Source organism: Microtus oregoni, unplaced genomic scaffold, assembly GCF_018167655.1.
Source record: "Microtus oregoni isolate MIOR12 unplaced genomic scaffold, Mior012 000000F_ref0000247, whole genome shotgun sequence".
Lineage (NCBI taxonomy): Eukaryota > Metazoa > Chordata > Mammalia > Rodentia > Cricetidae > Microtus > Microtus oregoni.
The window spans coordinates 2676242-2693420 of record NW_024543059.1 but is presented as its reverse complement, the minus strand read 5'-3'; the positions used below and the strand labels follow the sequence as shown (position 1 = coordinate 2693420).

The 17179-nt window shown below is 42.1% G+C and overlaps 1 protein-coding gene across 1 annotated transcript in view; it reads left to right on the top strand.

Moving 5' to 3' along the window:
• LOC121438835 (remodeling and spacing factor 1-like) overlaps positions 1–17179 on the top strand; it is a 102274-nt gene that overhangs the window by 49329 nt on the left and 35766 nt on the right. Inside the window, exons 3-4 of the mRNA XM_041639343.1 lie at positions 6658–6750; positions 9455–9660. Of these exons, the coding sequence (XP_041495277.1) occupies positions 6658–6750; positions 9455–9660 (299 nt within the window). The remainder of the gene's footprint in view (positions 1–6657; positions 6751–9454; positions 9661–17179) is intronic.

Below are 17179 nucleotides of genomic sequence, written 5' to 3'. Positions count from 1 at the left end.
TGAAAGTGGATTATAAGCTTGCCCAAGGCCGTGTGAGGTGAAAGGATTTCATGGTTAAGGCAGTTATTTGAGTTGTGAAATGGTGTGTGGGTGTGCCCGCACACTTGGGAATTCATGCCTGATGAGTGTACGTTCACGTGGAGGTCAAGGTTCATGTTAGATGTGTTCCTCAGTTGCATTCTCCACATTATTTTTTAAAGTAGTCTGTTACTGAACCTAGAGTCACTCAGCTAGGCCGTGTCACCAGTGAACTTGGGAATCCGCCAGGCTGCCTCTCCAACACTGGGATTATGAGCGCCCTGGCTTTTTTTTTTTACATGGGTGCTGAGGTCCGGACACATAGCTTCAAGCTTTCAAAGCTTGCACTATTTCTCTACCCTAAGAAATGTTTAAAAATAAAAAGTAATAGTGGCTGCTCAAATCCTGAGTAAAATTAATAAATTTTATTAATGTGGAATATATAGTTGAAAAGGTTTAAAAGGGTAAATTTTATCTTAAAACATGTTATATAAAATAAACTTAATATATGTATATAAGCATCCACAATAAATAAAATCTAATATAACAGGTTTCTCTAGATTTAGCAAGACTCTTAGCTTCAAAATATTCACTTTTGGTGCTGGAAAGAGCTCAGAAGGGACAGAATCTCATCACCAAGGCTGTGACCGACCACTTGACACAGAGAACTAGCTTCTGAAAGTTGTCCTCTGGTCTCAGGATGCATACTGTGGTGCATGCATGCATGGGTGCAAGTACACACTCATGCACACACAGACACGCAAATCATTAAATGGAAACACATCATCTGTAAAAAACAATCACTCTCAGACACAGGACTAGCTGGGAGAGAGGGGACTGACATGGATGGGAGGAGAATGGCAGACGGTTACAGAGAGGTCGATGTGGCCACAATGCATCACCTACCCTACAGTAAAGACAGTGGAACACAGCCCCTAAAGCAGTAGGTTATATATTTAGTTTGGGGGTTTGGGGAGATGGGAGGACCCAGGGTTGGTTCCCAGCGCCCACATGATTGCTCACGACTTGCAGCTCCAGTCTGGAGCGTCTGGAGCTGTGTTTGGTCTTTACGTGCACTGCAGGCACATGGCGGTGTGTATTCCTGCAGACAACACACTCATTTGTAGGAATAAGATAGAATAAAACAAATGGTAAGCATTATGAAATGCATCATGTAAATATATAAAAGCATAATGAAATCTATTATCATATTAATATATGCTAATAACATTCCAAATTCACTATCATCCTGGACGTAGAACATAACATTAGAAGTGGTTTAGCTAAATGTGTGGTTAATCCCCAGAAAATAAAATTGGGAAATTAAAATGAATCAATAATTAATAACTGTATTTACATCTTAAACATGTTCCATCCTCATGACTGAAGCTAGTATTGGAAAACAATATTTACCTACATTTTAAAGATTATTGGCATATTTTTTTAACCACCTCTTTTAACTCCGGCTTGTGTTCTAATTGATTCTTCTTATGGCTTTCTAGAATTCTTTTCAGGTTTGCATATATGTAATGGAGGCATGGCACAGCGAGTATGTGATTGGCACATTCCTTATCTTTTATTTGCCCCAAACCTCCATTTACAGAAGAAGAATCTGCAAGTACAAGTCGAACAGGTGGTTGAGTCCACAAAGTCTCCCTGCTGTGGGGAGAGGCAAGCTTTGAATCAAGCTGTGTGCTTTTAAACCTCTATGGAAGTCCAACCCTCCATCAGTAGACAGACAAAAGTGATCAAAATCAGGGCAAAAATTAGTGAAATGGGGTGTAAGAGAAGAATATAAAGGACCAGTGAAAAAATGTGGGTTTTTTTGTAGTTTTATTCTTAGGGTACACGTGTGCATGTGTGTGTAAGCCATTTCTGTGTGGGCGTCCATATAGGTCAGTGCCTCCGTTCACTTTGATATTCTCTCTCTCTCTCTCTCTCTCTCTCTCTCACACACACACACACACACACACAAATAATAAAAGCAGTTTTCTATGCTCCAGCTCCTTGATGGGTAAAATGTCACTACTCCTTCTGTTCACAAATGTCACTACTTGAATAAACCTTTTTTTAGGTTTCTCTTCCTCCATTGGCTGTATTGTTATTTCTGTGTTCTTATTTTTGTAGACTGTCGGTCGGTTGGTTGGTTGTTGGTTGGTTGACTGATCAGTTGGATTTCTTGGTACAGAGACCATTTCTTTTTTGTCATCGGTTGGTTTGACTTGGCTTAGGACAAGATCTATGTATTTCAGGTTGGCCTCAGACTGGCCCTGTAGGATGCTGTTGAGCTCCGACCCTTGCCCCAGCCTGCCAGTGCTAGGATTGCAGGTGTGCGCTGCCATCTGGCTTAGCAGTGCTGGAGGTCGAACTTTCGTGCAGGCACTGTCAGCCGAGCTCCACACGCAGTCCCCAGAGATCACCTCTTAGTTCACCTTTCCTGCCCTGCACTAACGTGAGCTGAGCCACTGCAGCCCTCCTGGACATTTACGGTGCCAACAGTGTAGAGAAGGTCATGGCTTAGTTTTGGTAAGGAAAAATTTAAAAACCTGTAAAAATACAAAACTAGATCTCTTGGTACATGAAATACATGTTTAACAGTTAATAAGAGTAATGCTGATATTCCTAAATTATTAGGCAAAATACAGCTTCTTTGCCTCATTTCTTTCCCAACCCAGTCGAACATTTTAGATTTTTTTTTTTTTTTACATTTATAAAGTTGCTGCTTTTTCCAGGTGTGGTGGCACATGTCTGTAATCTTAGGACTTCAGCGAAGAGGCAGAAGGTCAGGAGTTCAGAGTCAGCCTCAGCTTCATAGTAAATTTGAGGCCATTGTGTGCTACATGAGACTTTCTCAAAATAACAAGATTAAAACATTTTAAAATAAGCCGGGCGGTGGTGGCGCACGCCTTTAATTCCAGCACTCGGGAGGCAGAGGCAGGCGGATCTCTGTGAGTTTGAGGCCAGCCTTGTCTACAAGAGCTAGTTCCAGGACAGGCTCTAAAGCTACAGAGAACCCCTGTCTCAAAAACTAAAAAAAAAAAAAAAAAAAAAAAAAAAAAAAATTAAAATAAATTAGACAGTGTTTTTGTGTTGTGTATGTATTTACAAGGAGTTCGCAACTTATCTTAATTTTAAAACATTTTACTACTGGAAAGTGAAAGCCGTGCCTTTAGGCCCTGCTCCAAAGCTACAGAGAACCCCTGTCTCGAAAACTAAAAAAAAAAAAAAAAAAAAAAAAAAAAAAAAAAATTTAAAATAAATTAGACAGTGTTTTTGCTGTTGTGTATGTATTTACAAGGAGTTCGCAACCTTTCTTAATTTTAAGACATTTTACTACTAGGCCCTGCTCCAATTGTCTAGTTCCCGTCTCCCCTGGTATCTGAGTTGGTTTTCTCCTGCTGTGCAGTTTCTGACAAGCAGCTTAGAGAGAAGGAGTTTGTCCTACTGCTGAAGTCAGGCAGCAGGAGCTGGAATCCGCTCTTCCCATGGTATCCAGTCAGAGATGGCATCCTAGGCTCAGTTCTCCTTCTGCATTTATCTGGGCTGGGATCCCTGCTAGGGAATGGTACCATCTGCAGTGGGTTGTCCTCCCGCCTGTTTATAACCGGGATAACATGCATGTCCTGATGATGGAAAGTCTGTCAAGCTGACAGCCTTGATCATCACACCTACCAACTGCTAACCTGTTTTCTGTCTCTGAATTTGAGTTTCAGTGCTTTAGACATTCTGTATACATGGGAATCTATAGAATCTTCTTGTAGGTATCCTTTGGTGTAGTTTCTTGCATTAGCCTTTTTTCCAGATTCATCCTGGCAGCCATATGTATATCATTTCTTTATTTTTGTTGTTGCTGTTTTGCTTTTTTTTTTCTCCTTTCTTTTTCTTTGTGGGGTGGGCAGTGGGGATAGGTCTAAGCCTTCCCACTCTGCACAGCTGAGTCACATCCCCGGCTATGCTCCATCCTTGTCATGGCTCTGTAAATTTCCATTGTGTGGACCAGTCTTTTGTTTTCGGTTCATCTGTTGATATTTGGGTTGTTTCTACCTATTAACTCTTGGGAACAACAGTGCTCTTTCTTCCATGTTTTACTTTTTCTATTTAAATTCTTAGAGTTACTAAGTCGTGTACTAGGTAACTCATTGTTAGTGTTTGAGAAGCTAGCCACCCGTCTAGTGCTGCCGTAAACATCAGCACTGTTAGTACTGGGAGCTGGAGTGACACCTGTCCAGGCCCTGTGTCGCCTGTGCGTTTCCTTTAACAGCATCTGTCAGGCTTTTGTTTACTTTGATACATTAATATAGACACATCTATATATACACAGAACAGCGCTGTCAGAGTTGTGGCATATCAGGAAGTGGGGAATTTATCCTTTTTGTGAAGCTTTCGCCATTTTCTATATAGTTCTTATCACAGTGTTTTCCTGCATTGACCTCCTGGTTTGTTGTTGTTGCTGTTTTGTTTGTTTGTTTGTTTGTTTTTTCCAGTTGGTAAAAGATGGCACTAGGGAAGGCTGGGAGAGGTAACCCTTCTAGGATGTCCATCCTAAGCTTATTCCTGGATTAAGAGGGCTCCTAAAGCTGTTTCTGTTGTCTGCTTGTGTGTTTCTCTCTGTTTTAGCCAATGCCCTGGCTCCAGAATAATTTCTCATCTTATTAGTTCTATTGCTCAGAGCTTTGTTTTTACTATTTGTTTCCTAATTTGCAAAAAATAAAACAACAGTAAAAACGATAAATTGCGTAATTGTTTTATGTCCACTTAACAGTCCCTAAGATCAATACTATTGCTGTGTGTGGTGTTGAGCACTTGGGAGGCAGAGGCAGGCATTGTCTGAGTTCAAGGCTAGCCTGGTCTACAGAGTGAGTTCCAGGACAGCCAAGGCTACGCAGAAAAACCCTGTCTCGAAAAACCAAACAAACCAAACAAAAAGGATTATGATCATTATTATTCTTAGTCTCCTCTTATTGCTGAAAACAAATGACCGGATAAAAACCACTTGGTCAGAGAAGTCACACTCTTGGAATTCTTCAGAGGAATCTCTCCTAGCTTCTAAGGAATGAGTCTAAACCAAGAATTCTCCTGTGATGATTGCACTTCACTAGCTGTGTTGTGTGAGACCAGGTGTCTCTGTGTCGTGAAGGCTCTCCTGAACCCCTGTGCAGATCACATGCGTGACTGTCCCGCACCGCGCCCCCCCTCTGTGCTCTGTGTGCTGGCACCCAGTTCACAAGCTTCGGGCAAGGGGCTGGAGGTTAAAATACAGACACACACAGACAGAGAGACAGCCACACGGGTCATTCTTGAATTCCCCAAGAATGCCCCCTTTATTGTGTTCAGGGGCAGATTATATAGAGATAGCCACACCCCAGCCAAAGCCACCAGAAACCACTCTCCTGCCATGAGGAACTCCTGAAGGTCTCGTGCTCAGAGCAGCTGTAGGCACTCAGATCAGGGGATTACAAGAAATTCAGGATCTGGGGTCTCACTGCTCCCAACACGTGACCTCACACCCAGACTGCATTGACTGTCGAGTGGAATGTGTCCGTGTCACCCCTTCTGTCCCTTACGTGGCTCTGAATTATGTAGGGAAAGAATCCTGATCCTCCCAAGGTTAAGTCTATCACCGAAGCCTTCAAATGCGGAGCAGCGGTGTTTGCACTGGTCACTGGTTTGAAGAGAGGCTCTGTTAAGTGTAGTTATAGAGTCTGACGTGGTTGTGAACTTCCTTCTAGTGTTAGAGATAAACAGACTGCTACTCTTGCCTTAACAGAAATTCAGCCTTTAGAGAGATGATCAAATAACTACTCTCATGTGGAAAAATACCCGTAAAATACACTTAAAGTTGTTGAATACGGTAGAATACAGCAGAGATTATTTTTTTCAAGTTATTGTTGCTGCTTTTTAGATTTATTTATTTTTTATACATATGAGTGTTTTGCCTGCATATATGTATGTGTACAGTGTGTGTGCCTGGTGCCCTCTGAGATTGAAAGAGGGCATCAGATCCTTTGGGACTAGAGTTATAGATGTTTGTGAGCCACCATGTGGGTGCTGGGAACTGAAATGGGGGCCTCTGCAAGAGAAGTAAAAGCACTGAGCCATCTCTCCAGCACCAGGTTCTGTCTTAGTTATTATAGGCATAGTATTAGTAAATGTTTCTGTGACTCTAAGCATTATGAATTATAGGTTGGAATTGGATTGGCATGTCATTTCTGAACTCTTTCCTCTATATATGTGTATTAATAAGAATACAACATAATCATAGAAGACAACCAGTATTTATTGCCATTCAACTTGATGATCCTATGACAAAATGGCTAGGAAAACCAACCTAAATAAGGACAGATTTATTTTGGCTCTTAGTTTCAGAAGTTTTGGTGCACGATCTCTTGGCCCCACTGTCTCTGGGCCTGCAGTGAGACACAGCATCATGTTGGTGCGTGTGGTGTAGCAGTCTTTTTCATCCTCTGGGAAACAGGGATGACCGTATGCCTTTGAGTGACCAGCTTCTACAGCTAGCCCTCACCTACTCAACTAATAAGCGTTCAGTACCTGAGCTATTGGGGAGCATTCCAAATCAAAGTATAACAAATGGCAACCAAATTTGTTTTCATGTATTAAGCTATTCATTTTCTCTTACAGATATGCCAAGAGTTTAACAGTGCCTGGGCGTGGGAGATGGAGAAGAAAGGCTATCTTGAGATGAGCGTGGAGTGCAAACTAGCACTCTTAAAGGTGATGCATGCGTTTTCTGTTGTAGTTATGTTTTTAAAGTTGACTTTTACCCCTAAATTACAAAGTAAAGAAAGCAAGACAGTTCAATGAGTAAACATACTTCCACCAAGTCTAACACCCCAAGTTTGCATCCCTGGAACCCCATGGCAGAAGGAGATGTGACTCTGTCTTCACATGCACACCCACATGTCCGCAAGTGCACCCACAAATAAGTGGATTACCACAGGTAACAACAGAGTTTGAAGGAAAAAGAAATTTAGTGTGAGTGCACACGATGTAATCTCAGTAATTGGGAGGCTGATTCAGGAAGATCTTGAGTTTGAGGCCAGCCTGGGCTATTTCTTATATCCGAACAGAGGGCAGGAGGTGGGCAGTAGGGTGGACATTTTATTTTTAGAGGAACATTCTTGATTTTCAGTGTCTATTCTGGGCTGGGGAGGTAGCTTTGCAGATAAAGTTCTTACCTGACAAGCATGGAGATCAGAACTCAGATCCGCAGAACCCACTTAGAAGCCAGGTGGTGCATCAGCCTACCTATAGTCCAGCCTTGGGAGGCAAACTGGACAGATGGTACTCCCGCAAAGCCTGGAGCACAGGCAGGGACCCTGACTCAGCAAAAAGTGGAGAAAAGTCTAAGAATCCAGCTTCACATTAGCCACTGCCTTCCACACACACACACTTGCAAAGAGTGCACATGCACGTCTCACACATAAAAGTCAGTTCTTGTCTTTACTATTTTTAAGGACTGTCTTTACAGTGTATCCAGTTTTAATTATTTCTGATTGGCGATACAGTAACAGAATAGGGAAGCAGTTGCTTTGGGTGTTTGGTTCACTGTTCCAGTTGTCAATCACTATATACTACAGACTGGTAAATAAACAACAATAATAATAAAAATAACAAATAATTAATCATTAGTAAAATTTTAAGTACTCATTGCTTTCCAGATAACTAAGTGCATACCACTGTGTTAAAGCCTTCATGTAACCAAAAGTATTGTTAAAATGGGTCATCTGAGTCTCAGCATAGGGTTGCTTCTACGCTTGAGTTTTCTTCTGTTTCTTTTTATTTCCCACTTACTAAGCCATGGTCAGTAGAGGGACGCGGCTGCTGGGAGAGAGTGAGTGACCTTCGTGACTGCCTCTCCACGGCACTGTATCGGTTGCATCCTTACTCAGGAGGCCTCAAGGGCTTTTGCAATTCTCTTTTTGTTCGTTTGTGATCCTTTTTTTGTTTGTTTTTTCGAGACAGGGTTTTTCTGTATAATTCTGCCTGTCCTGGAACTCGCTCCGTAAACCAGGCTGACCTCAAACTCAGAAATTCGCCTGCCTCTGCCTCCTGAGTGCCAGAATTAAAGGCGGGTGCAGCACTACCGCCTGGCTAAGTGATTCTCAATACACACCAGATGTGTATGAGATAAGACATGGCGAAGGAATAGCTGTCACTGTATTGTGAAATGCTAACTGCTCTTCTAGCTCACTGAAAAGCCTACTGGATGCATAGAACAGACCTTCTGAGCACCTGTTCACTTAGCACTTATATTTGTGTTTTTATGTGTCTGAACCTGGATTACTATTTTGTCTTAAATTCTCTGGCTCAAGCAGTCCTTCTCCTGCAGCCTTCAGAGTAAAGGGGAAAAAAATTAGGATTTAAAAAAATACTGCCTAGAAACAAAACATGAGAGTTTGCTCAGAAATGTTTAAGTGGAATGACACAGTGATTCAGCACCCCCCCGCTGGGCGTGAGTCCTGTGGGAATGAAGCCAGTGCTAAACCCATACTCGTGTTCTCATGTACCCTGCAGCAGTAATCACAATAGTGGTGAACCTTAGTGAATATGAAATGCATGGTGCACATAAACATAATGGGATGCTTTGTAGTCTGAAAACAAGTGCTGGTCTGTGGCTTAGGTCTGAAGATGTGAGCTCCATCCTGGGACCCACATGGTGGAAGGTGAGAACCTGTTCACACTTGTCTTCTGACCTCTACATGCAAGCATGGCACATGGATGCCTTCCCACACACCTACAGAAAATAAGTCAAAATATAATTTAAAACATTTTTAAATCAGGAGGTTATTATATTTAGTAAGCCAGGCTCAGGAAGAAATTACACCATGTTCTCATTTTAACATAGAGCCTTAAAGAACACAGAATACACCCATGGTGAGCCCTGGTCAGTGGAGTAGCAGTCAGACTGGAGAGATTTGGGGTGAACTTACAAAGTCTCAATTAGCTGTGTTGAAGGTGATACTGGAAAGTGATTGTAATTACGTAGCTGAAAATAAGCGTTCTCCTAACAAAGTATGCTTGAACAAATCATTCTGCATTGTCTATAAACCATATATGTATGATTTTTATTTGCCAATAATATTAATTCTTGAAAAAATGAGCTAAGATTTAAATAGAATGTTATATAATGGTATAATTGAAGCTTTTAGTGCACATAAACTTACCATTTTAGGAATATAATTTATATATAAGTGGTTGTTAAAACTCTACTCTTGTGTAAAATTAAAATGTTACATTCAAATTTGCCTATTATGTTGATTATTTCAAGCAGATTCTACATAAGAAACTGGAAGAGTAGTGAAGAACAAATGAACTCTGTGATCTTGCTGTGTCCCTGACCACTCCTGAAAGGGCAGGATGCTTGTTGGAGAAGTGTTTGTATGGTATTTTAAACCACAGTGTAACTGTTTTTCAGTATCTCTGCGAGTGTCAGTTTGACGACAATCTTAAATTCAAGAACATAATTAATGAGGAGGATGCTGAAACTATGCGTCTCCAGCCAATTGGGCGGGATAAAGATGGCCTCATGTACTGGTACCAGTTGGATCAAGACCACAATGTCAGAATGTACATAGAAGAACAAGATGATCAAGACGGCTCTTCTTGGAAATGCATTGTCAGGTACAGCATCTTTACTTCTTCTCTATTGGAATGTGATCTGTGAGTCCAGAGCGGTCTTCTTCTTAAGGAGAATTGACAAATGAATTTAAACAGCGTATCATTCCATATCAGGACATATGCTTTTGCTCAAAATGTTATAATCTGAATGTTAATGAATAAAGTATATGCATGGAAGAAAATATTCTTTGCTATGAATGTAAGAAAAGCATTGTTTAGTTCTCTGAGTATCTCAGTCTGAACAGTTTATCTGCCGTCTCTTTCTTGCAGTTCTGAAGTGTTTGCTTTTGTTCTATAGCCTTACATTTTTATTTCTCATTTGAAATCTTACATCTTGAAATGTTTCGTCTTTTGTTTTTTTAAGTAGGTGAGTGATGTCGAACCTTTGCAGATTATGTTTGTGTTTTTAATTTTCTATCTTGCAGTTTCATCATTTATCAATATTTCACTAGTAGCCACATTAGTAATTTTAGAAATGTTACTGATTGATAAGGTAGGAAAGGCTCATAAATGCCTAACTGCTGGCTGTAAGGAGCTGCAGGACGTGAGCCTTCCCTGTTTTTGTTCTTAGCATGTTTTCATTAGTCATTACTAATCCATTCACAACATTCATTTTCTTAGTAAAGTACAGCTTTCATTCTAAAGAGTAAGTGTGCGTTGAGGGAATTCACAGGTGTTATTAGCAGTTACTGCACGGTTCTTTTTTTCTAGGTTCCTCAACGAAAGTAAGCGACAAACTCCTAAGACATAATGCATTCACGGTTGTTCTCTGAATGTAGACTTCATGTGTTCTGCTGCAAGGTGTACTTCTCTCCAGATAGTGTTGCATACTCAGAAAAAATATTCTCTCCTGCTTTGTATATCAAAAAATATATTGCCAGGCGGTGGTGGCACACGCCTTTAATCCCAGCACTCGTAAGGCAGAGGAAGACAGATTTCTGTGAGTTTGAGGTTTGAGGCCTGCCTTCCAGGACAGGCACCAAAAACGACAGAGAAACCTTGTCTTGAAAATCCAAAAAAAGAAAAAAAAAAGGAGAGAAAAAAAGTACAGCACAGAAAAGTAATCATGTTTACTGTTCAGTTAAAACAATTTCTCATGCACACTGTTCAGTGTGTCCATGATGTGGTTATTTTAGTTAATATGTGTATTTACGGATCCATCTTTTACCACATATAGGCATATTCCCAACAGTTATGTTCCTGTGCTTCATTAACTTTTGCATATGCTTCTGTGCATTGGTGTGCATGTATGTTGTATGTGTGTGAGCACACCTTGTACATTAATTCAATTGCCTTCCACCTTGTTCATTAAGGCTGGACTCTCAGTTGAAGTCAGAGCTCTCCAGTATGGCTAGTATGGCTAGCCAGCTTGCTTCAGGGATCGCCTATCTCTGTTTCCTGAGTCTGGGATTCCAGGTTCTGGGATGCCATGCCCACTAAGCATTTCTGTGGATTCTGGCTGTGAAAACTCTGGTCCTCATTTTTTCCTGGCAAGCACTTTACCCACTGAACCATCTTCCCAGCCTTATGTTATGATAATGCTGCCTCCCTCCAAGCTGTTACGAGAACTATATGAAAGACTACACTGGGACCATATTGTATGCTCGGTGAACATTTGCTCTTTTCTTCCCCTTTTTAAAAAAAAGAATATGTCACATTAAAAATAAATTTCTTTATTATTGTATGTGTATGCGTGTGACACATGCATGTGCCACAGCTTACGTGTGGAGGTCAGAGGACAACGTTGGGGAGTTGGTTCTCTCTAGGGATTGAACTCTGGTCCTCAGGCTTGCGCTGCACACAGTGGACCACAGACCCTTGCTCTTCCTTCAACTTCCTAACCCCAGACGTGACACTGGTGTTTTTGTTAAAGAAGTACTTATCAGCTGATGGTTAAAATTCTCGTAGTGTTTCTCGCCCCTTTCAGCCATAACTAACTTCATTTCTAGTTGCTTCTGGCTGCAGAAAACAAGGACCAGCTGCTGGGGATGTGGCAGTTCCTTGAGTGCTTCTTCAGATACTCAGTCTTGCATTCAGTCCTGGGGGACACTTTCTTATTAGCCTAGGTGGAAACTGGAGGGTCAGAAATTCAGGGTTATCCTTGGCTACACCGCATATTTAAAGCGAGCCTGGGCTACGACTTTGTCTCGAAAAAGAATATGAAAATCACACAGAACCAAAACATCAAAACCCAAAACTAAACCAAAATTACCTTTTCATGTGTTAGTCTGTATTTCTGGTAAACATGGAATAATGTGTCTACAGTCTGTGTACAGAAGGAGCGCCCATGAAGAATCCCTGAGCAGTTTTCTCGTGTTGACTGCAGGGATTTGTTTAGTGAAGTTGTAGCAGGTTGTTTTTAGCCTTTATGAATGAATGAAATTGATGTTGGCTAGCCTTGAACTCACTGGGACTGTCTGCTGCCTCCTGAGTGATGAGATTAAGAAGGCATGTGCCGCCAGTCCCACGTGTGTTATTAATCATTGTGTTCAGGAGCTCTGACCACACAAATGTAGACATGTTTGGACCATTTAGAAACACTGACTTTAGTTACTAATGTCTGCTAATCCAGGTTTAGACACGTGGTGAACATAGGTTTCTTTACTTCACTAGGCGGACTTGGTGGGCACCATACTAAAAAAATTCAGAATATGAGGGCAGTGAGTAGCTTCACTAGGATTCCTAGCTGGGTTCTATGCATCTGTGAAGTCTCATATGTTGTATAGAGTGTATCTTTTGGATAACATTGGTTTTCTTTAGTTTTTGTTTTTTCCAGACAGGGTTTTTCTGTGTTGCCGTGGCTGTCCTGGACCTCACTCTATAGATCATCTGGCCTTGAACTCTTAGAGATTTACCTACCTTTGCCTCCCTAGTGCTAGGATTAAAGGCATGTACTGCCACTACCTGGCTTCCTCAGATTCTTAATGTCAATGAGATGCTTGTGACGTGGTGTTTTAACCAGCTTTTAACTTAGTGACTCGCTGGAGCTACTGTTGGTAAAGGTTATGAACTGTCTTGTCTCCTAAGTCTTTCATATTATGAACATTAAATATGAAAGTGTATTTTAGTTTTTTCAAAAAGTTACCACTTTGGCCATGTGTGGTGTAGCACACACCTTTAATCCCAGCAGAGACAGGCAGATCTTTATGAGTTTGACACCAGCCTGATTTACATAGTGAGTGGAAGGACCCCTAGGGCTCTGGACAGAGTCCCTATCTCAAGACAGGAGATGAGTGCTTGCCTACCTCACGGGAGGCTTTGGATTTGATACCCAGCACATTCTCCCTAAAAATGTATTACTGGGTGACTGGGGGTATAGTTTACTGAAGGCTACTTGCATAGCAGGTGTGAAGCCTTCAGTTCAACCACCACTAACAACTTGCACTAACCACATAATATGTATAATTAATATATATTGGTTCACACAATAATGTGAGGTGTACTCTTGATCCTGGTCATACCTGGAATGTAGTTAAGTTCTGATCTCAAACCTGAAGAGAAAAATACTTAGCACAATAAGCTCATTGTGGGAAGAACACTAATTGATTAGGGAAAATATTAATTGAAAGATGTAAAGTATTGATGCAGAATAAGATGTCTCTCTTTTTTCCTTCCTTCCTTCCTTCCTTCCTTTGTTTTTTATTTTTTTATTTTTTTGGTTTTCCGAGACAGAGTTTCTCTAGCTTTGGAGCCTGTCCCGGAAATAGTTCTTGTAGACCAGGCTGGTCTCAAACTCACAGAGATCTGCCTGCCTCTGCCTCCCGAGTAAGTGCTGGGATTAAAGGCGTGCGCCACCACTGCCCAGCAAGATGTCTCTCTTTAAACATATAAAAGATTAATTGGGGGAGATCTGTGGTGGATTGAAAAGGCTGAGATCACGGTGCTGAGCTGAGTTCTGGAGAAACAAGAGCACTTACTTTTACATTAGAGAGAAGTGACTGTGTGTGGCTGATAGGTGCTATCAGGGTTTTCTAACTAAACCTGGCTTATGCAAAGTGAGTCTTAAAAGAGGCGCTGATCTTAGGGACTCGGCCATGAGGGAAAGCAAGCAGAGTACAATTTTGGCTTTTTTGTTTCTTAGGCCACACTTAGGTTTTTTCTTAACTAGAGGAAATGAAAGGCTAGTTTCCTTTACTTGAACCAGATTCTTTAAAGTAGTACTTTTCTCTTGCTGTTGTTTGAATAACTTTTGTTTTGTTTTTTGAGACAGAATTTCTCTGTGGGACGGTTCTGGCTGTCCTGGAACTCACTCTTGTAGACCAGACTGACCTCAAACTCAGAGATCCACCTTGCTCACTATCCCCCCCCCCCCCCCCCCCCCGAGACAGGGTTTCCCTGTGGCTTTGGAGCCTGTCCTGGAACTAGCTCTGTAGACCAAGCTGGTCTCGAACTCACAGACATCCACCTACCTCTGCCTCCCGAGTGCTGGGATTAAAGGCGTGCGCCACCATTTCCCGGCTTGCTCACTGGTTTTGAAGTTCTTTTTTGTAATCTAAAATTACCGCTGAACCTGAAAGGCCCCCAGATACCCTGTGAGCAGCCGAAGGTTATGTTGCTGTGAAGCTGGGCGTTGGTGTACAGTACCATCCAGAAACTGTGGCATTGGGATGAGAGAGCCCAAGAGTATAAGGATGACTTTCCAAAACTGTGCCAAGAAATGGTGATGAGAAGTTACAGGAGAGAGCAGACAAATGATGGTCTTCCTCGTATAGAAAGGGCCCATCCCTCAGAGTGCCCCTGCCACTTAGTGCTGTGCGACCCCGTAACTAAGGGAAGCTCAGGACTGGTGAGAGTTGACGGGCTGACTACAGAAACACAAGGAAAGACTAAGAATTAGTGTCTGAAGATTTGAGTTGACTGAACATCTGATCATGAGCTATCGGAGTTTCTTGGCGGACCTGTCCCATGCCTTGCTGTTGCTGATTCCGTGGGACAAGTCTCCCTGCTGGGCAGTCTGTGCTTCTGTAGCACATGCTCAGAGTGTGACTCAGTACTGGCTGCTATGGATTCCCTCTACTCTGGTTCTAACAAAAGGCAAGGGTTACTACAGACATCTCTTCTCATTTGTTTTAAAAAGAATTTTCTTCACAGTAGCTCACGCTCATATGACAAACCTGGACTAGATGATGACCACAAAATTTTAGTGTTCATTGACAATTCTGCTTATTCTAGTTCAAATTCTCCAAAAAAACCCTTCCCTCTTGTCATGCCCTTGTCCTCTAAGTGGAACTTCATAGTTCCGTCCTTAGCTGAAGAATAGTACTTTTCTTTTTAAGCCACATTAACAGCAGCTAACAGAATCGTGAGTGTGCAGAATGTCTTCAAAAGGGGTTTCTCCTTCCTTCCTTCCTTCCTTCCTTTTTTCTTTTCTTTTCCCTCTCTCTGTCTTTGTCTCTGTCTCCCTCTCTCGACAGGGTTTCTCTTTGGCTGTCCTGGAACTAGCTCTGTAGACCAGGCTGGCCTCAACCTCGCAGACATCTGCTTCCCTCAGCCTCCCAAGTGCTGGGATTAAAAGTATGTGCTGCTACTGCCTGGCCAAAACAAACTCAGGGCATGCCTTAAATTCTAGCACTTTAAAGATAGAGGCAGAAAGATTAGAAGTTCAGGGATATCCTGGGCTTCATAGAGTTTAAGGCCAACCTGGATCCAAGAGACTCTGTCGCCAAGAAGTAATGGAGGAAGAGACTTTGTATAACTTCCATGCTGTTACAGCACGTGGAACACAGCAATTAAAGACATCCTTGTGCTGACTCGGTGCAGGTTCTGCTCTCCAGGTGTATGGAGTGGTGGTGATGCTCAGCATGGGGATTCTGCTTATCAAGGAAAATACCTTGAAAAAGTGCTCAAATTATCTCATGCATATGATGTGTTTTGCCTGCGTATATGTCTGTGCACCACATTTGTGCCTGGTGTGAAACGAAGCCAAAAGGAAGTATCAAATTTCCTGAAGCTAGAGTTACATGTGGTTGTGAGCCATCGTGTGGGTGTGTTGGAAATCTCACTGGGTTCCCAGAAGAGCAGCCAGTGCTCTTAACCACGGATTCTGCTCCAGCTCCTCTCCATCAGAGCTTCCTTCTTATACCTGACAAATCAAGCAGGAAACAGTGTGAGGCTCTTATAGTAAGCTGGAATAAATAGATAACAATTTTTTAAACATCAACACTGAATTTCCAGTTATTTATTCATTGGCCCCTGATGAAATAAACTGTGAACCACCGTGACATTGGCAATGGTGGTGGAGAAGATGATGTTAGTAACCACAGAAAAAATATTTGCACATGGTAGGGGGCTTAGAGCCATATGCACTCATAACAAAAGAAATGTCCATTGAAAAATCAGATTTCTAAGATGAAACAATCATGGAAGAAACTTTGCGTGTGTGAATTTGCATTGGTGGGTGCTTAGTGAGTGTTTGCGTAGAAGGGCAGGGGACAGCACCCTCGGCTGTTGATCCTCCAGTGCTAGTGCTGTCTCCTTAGTTTTTAAAAGAATTTGTTACTAGCCTGGAGCTAGGTTCTATGACCAGCAAGCCCCAGGAAGACACACATATATTTCCTCTCTTGCTCTAGGGTTATAAGTGTGTACCACCATACCCAAACCTACTGACATTGATGGAACAGAACTCAGTCCTTATGCTTGTAAGGCAAGCACATCACTGAATTATCTCAGCAGCACTTGGGAAATTTTGGGAGGAATTGGGTTAACGTATGTTTTCATTGGCATCCTCCTCAGTTTCTGGGCCTGTGGTAAGAGAGCATCATGGTGGTATGAACACGCCATAGAGTGTTGTCTGAGGTGTCTATCCTGCCTGGTTCCTGCAGTCATTAAGTCCCAAAGAAATCACACAGAGGTCTATATTAGTTATAAACTGATTGGCCCATTAGGTCAGGTTTCTTATTAACTCTTATAACTTATATTAGCCCATTATTCTCGTCTATGTTATCCACGTAGCTCACTACCTTTTTCGGCAAGGCATTCACATCTTGCTTGCTCTGTTTGGATCACGACTGCAGAATAAGCTTTCCTCTTCCCAGGGTTCTCCTGTTCTCATTGCGCCGCCTCTACTTCCTGCCTGGTTGTCCCACCTCTACTTCCTGCCTGGCTACTGGCCAATCAATGTTTTATTAAAATACAGTTGACAAGGTACAGACCATTGTCCCACAGTAGAGGCCGTTTCTCTCATTCTGGACAGCATGTGTAGAGGGGCTACAGGAAGGTACCAGAGCAGGCTACACAATGCTCCACTGCATACTCTGAGTGACCAGCTGCCTGCTTCCTGCCACCTCCCAGTAATGCCATCGCAGTAGGACTTTAAGAAAAAATTAACCCAGAGATTAGATCATAACCAAATGCCCACCAATACTTGGATCTGTGGGAACATTTCAACAGCCATCCAGCAGAATATCTTCTTATCACTAAGGAAGGGACTCATTTCTGGATCCCTCAGTTGCTCAAGATTTTCCTTGTCGCCTTAAACAAAGAAAGCCCAGCCATATGTGACAGCACACGCTAGCACTGGGGA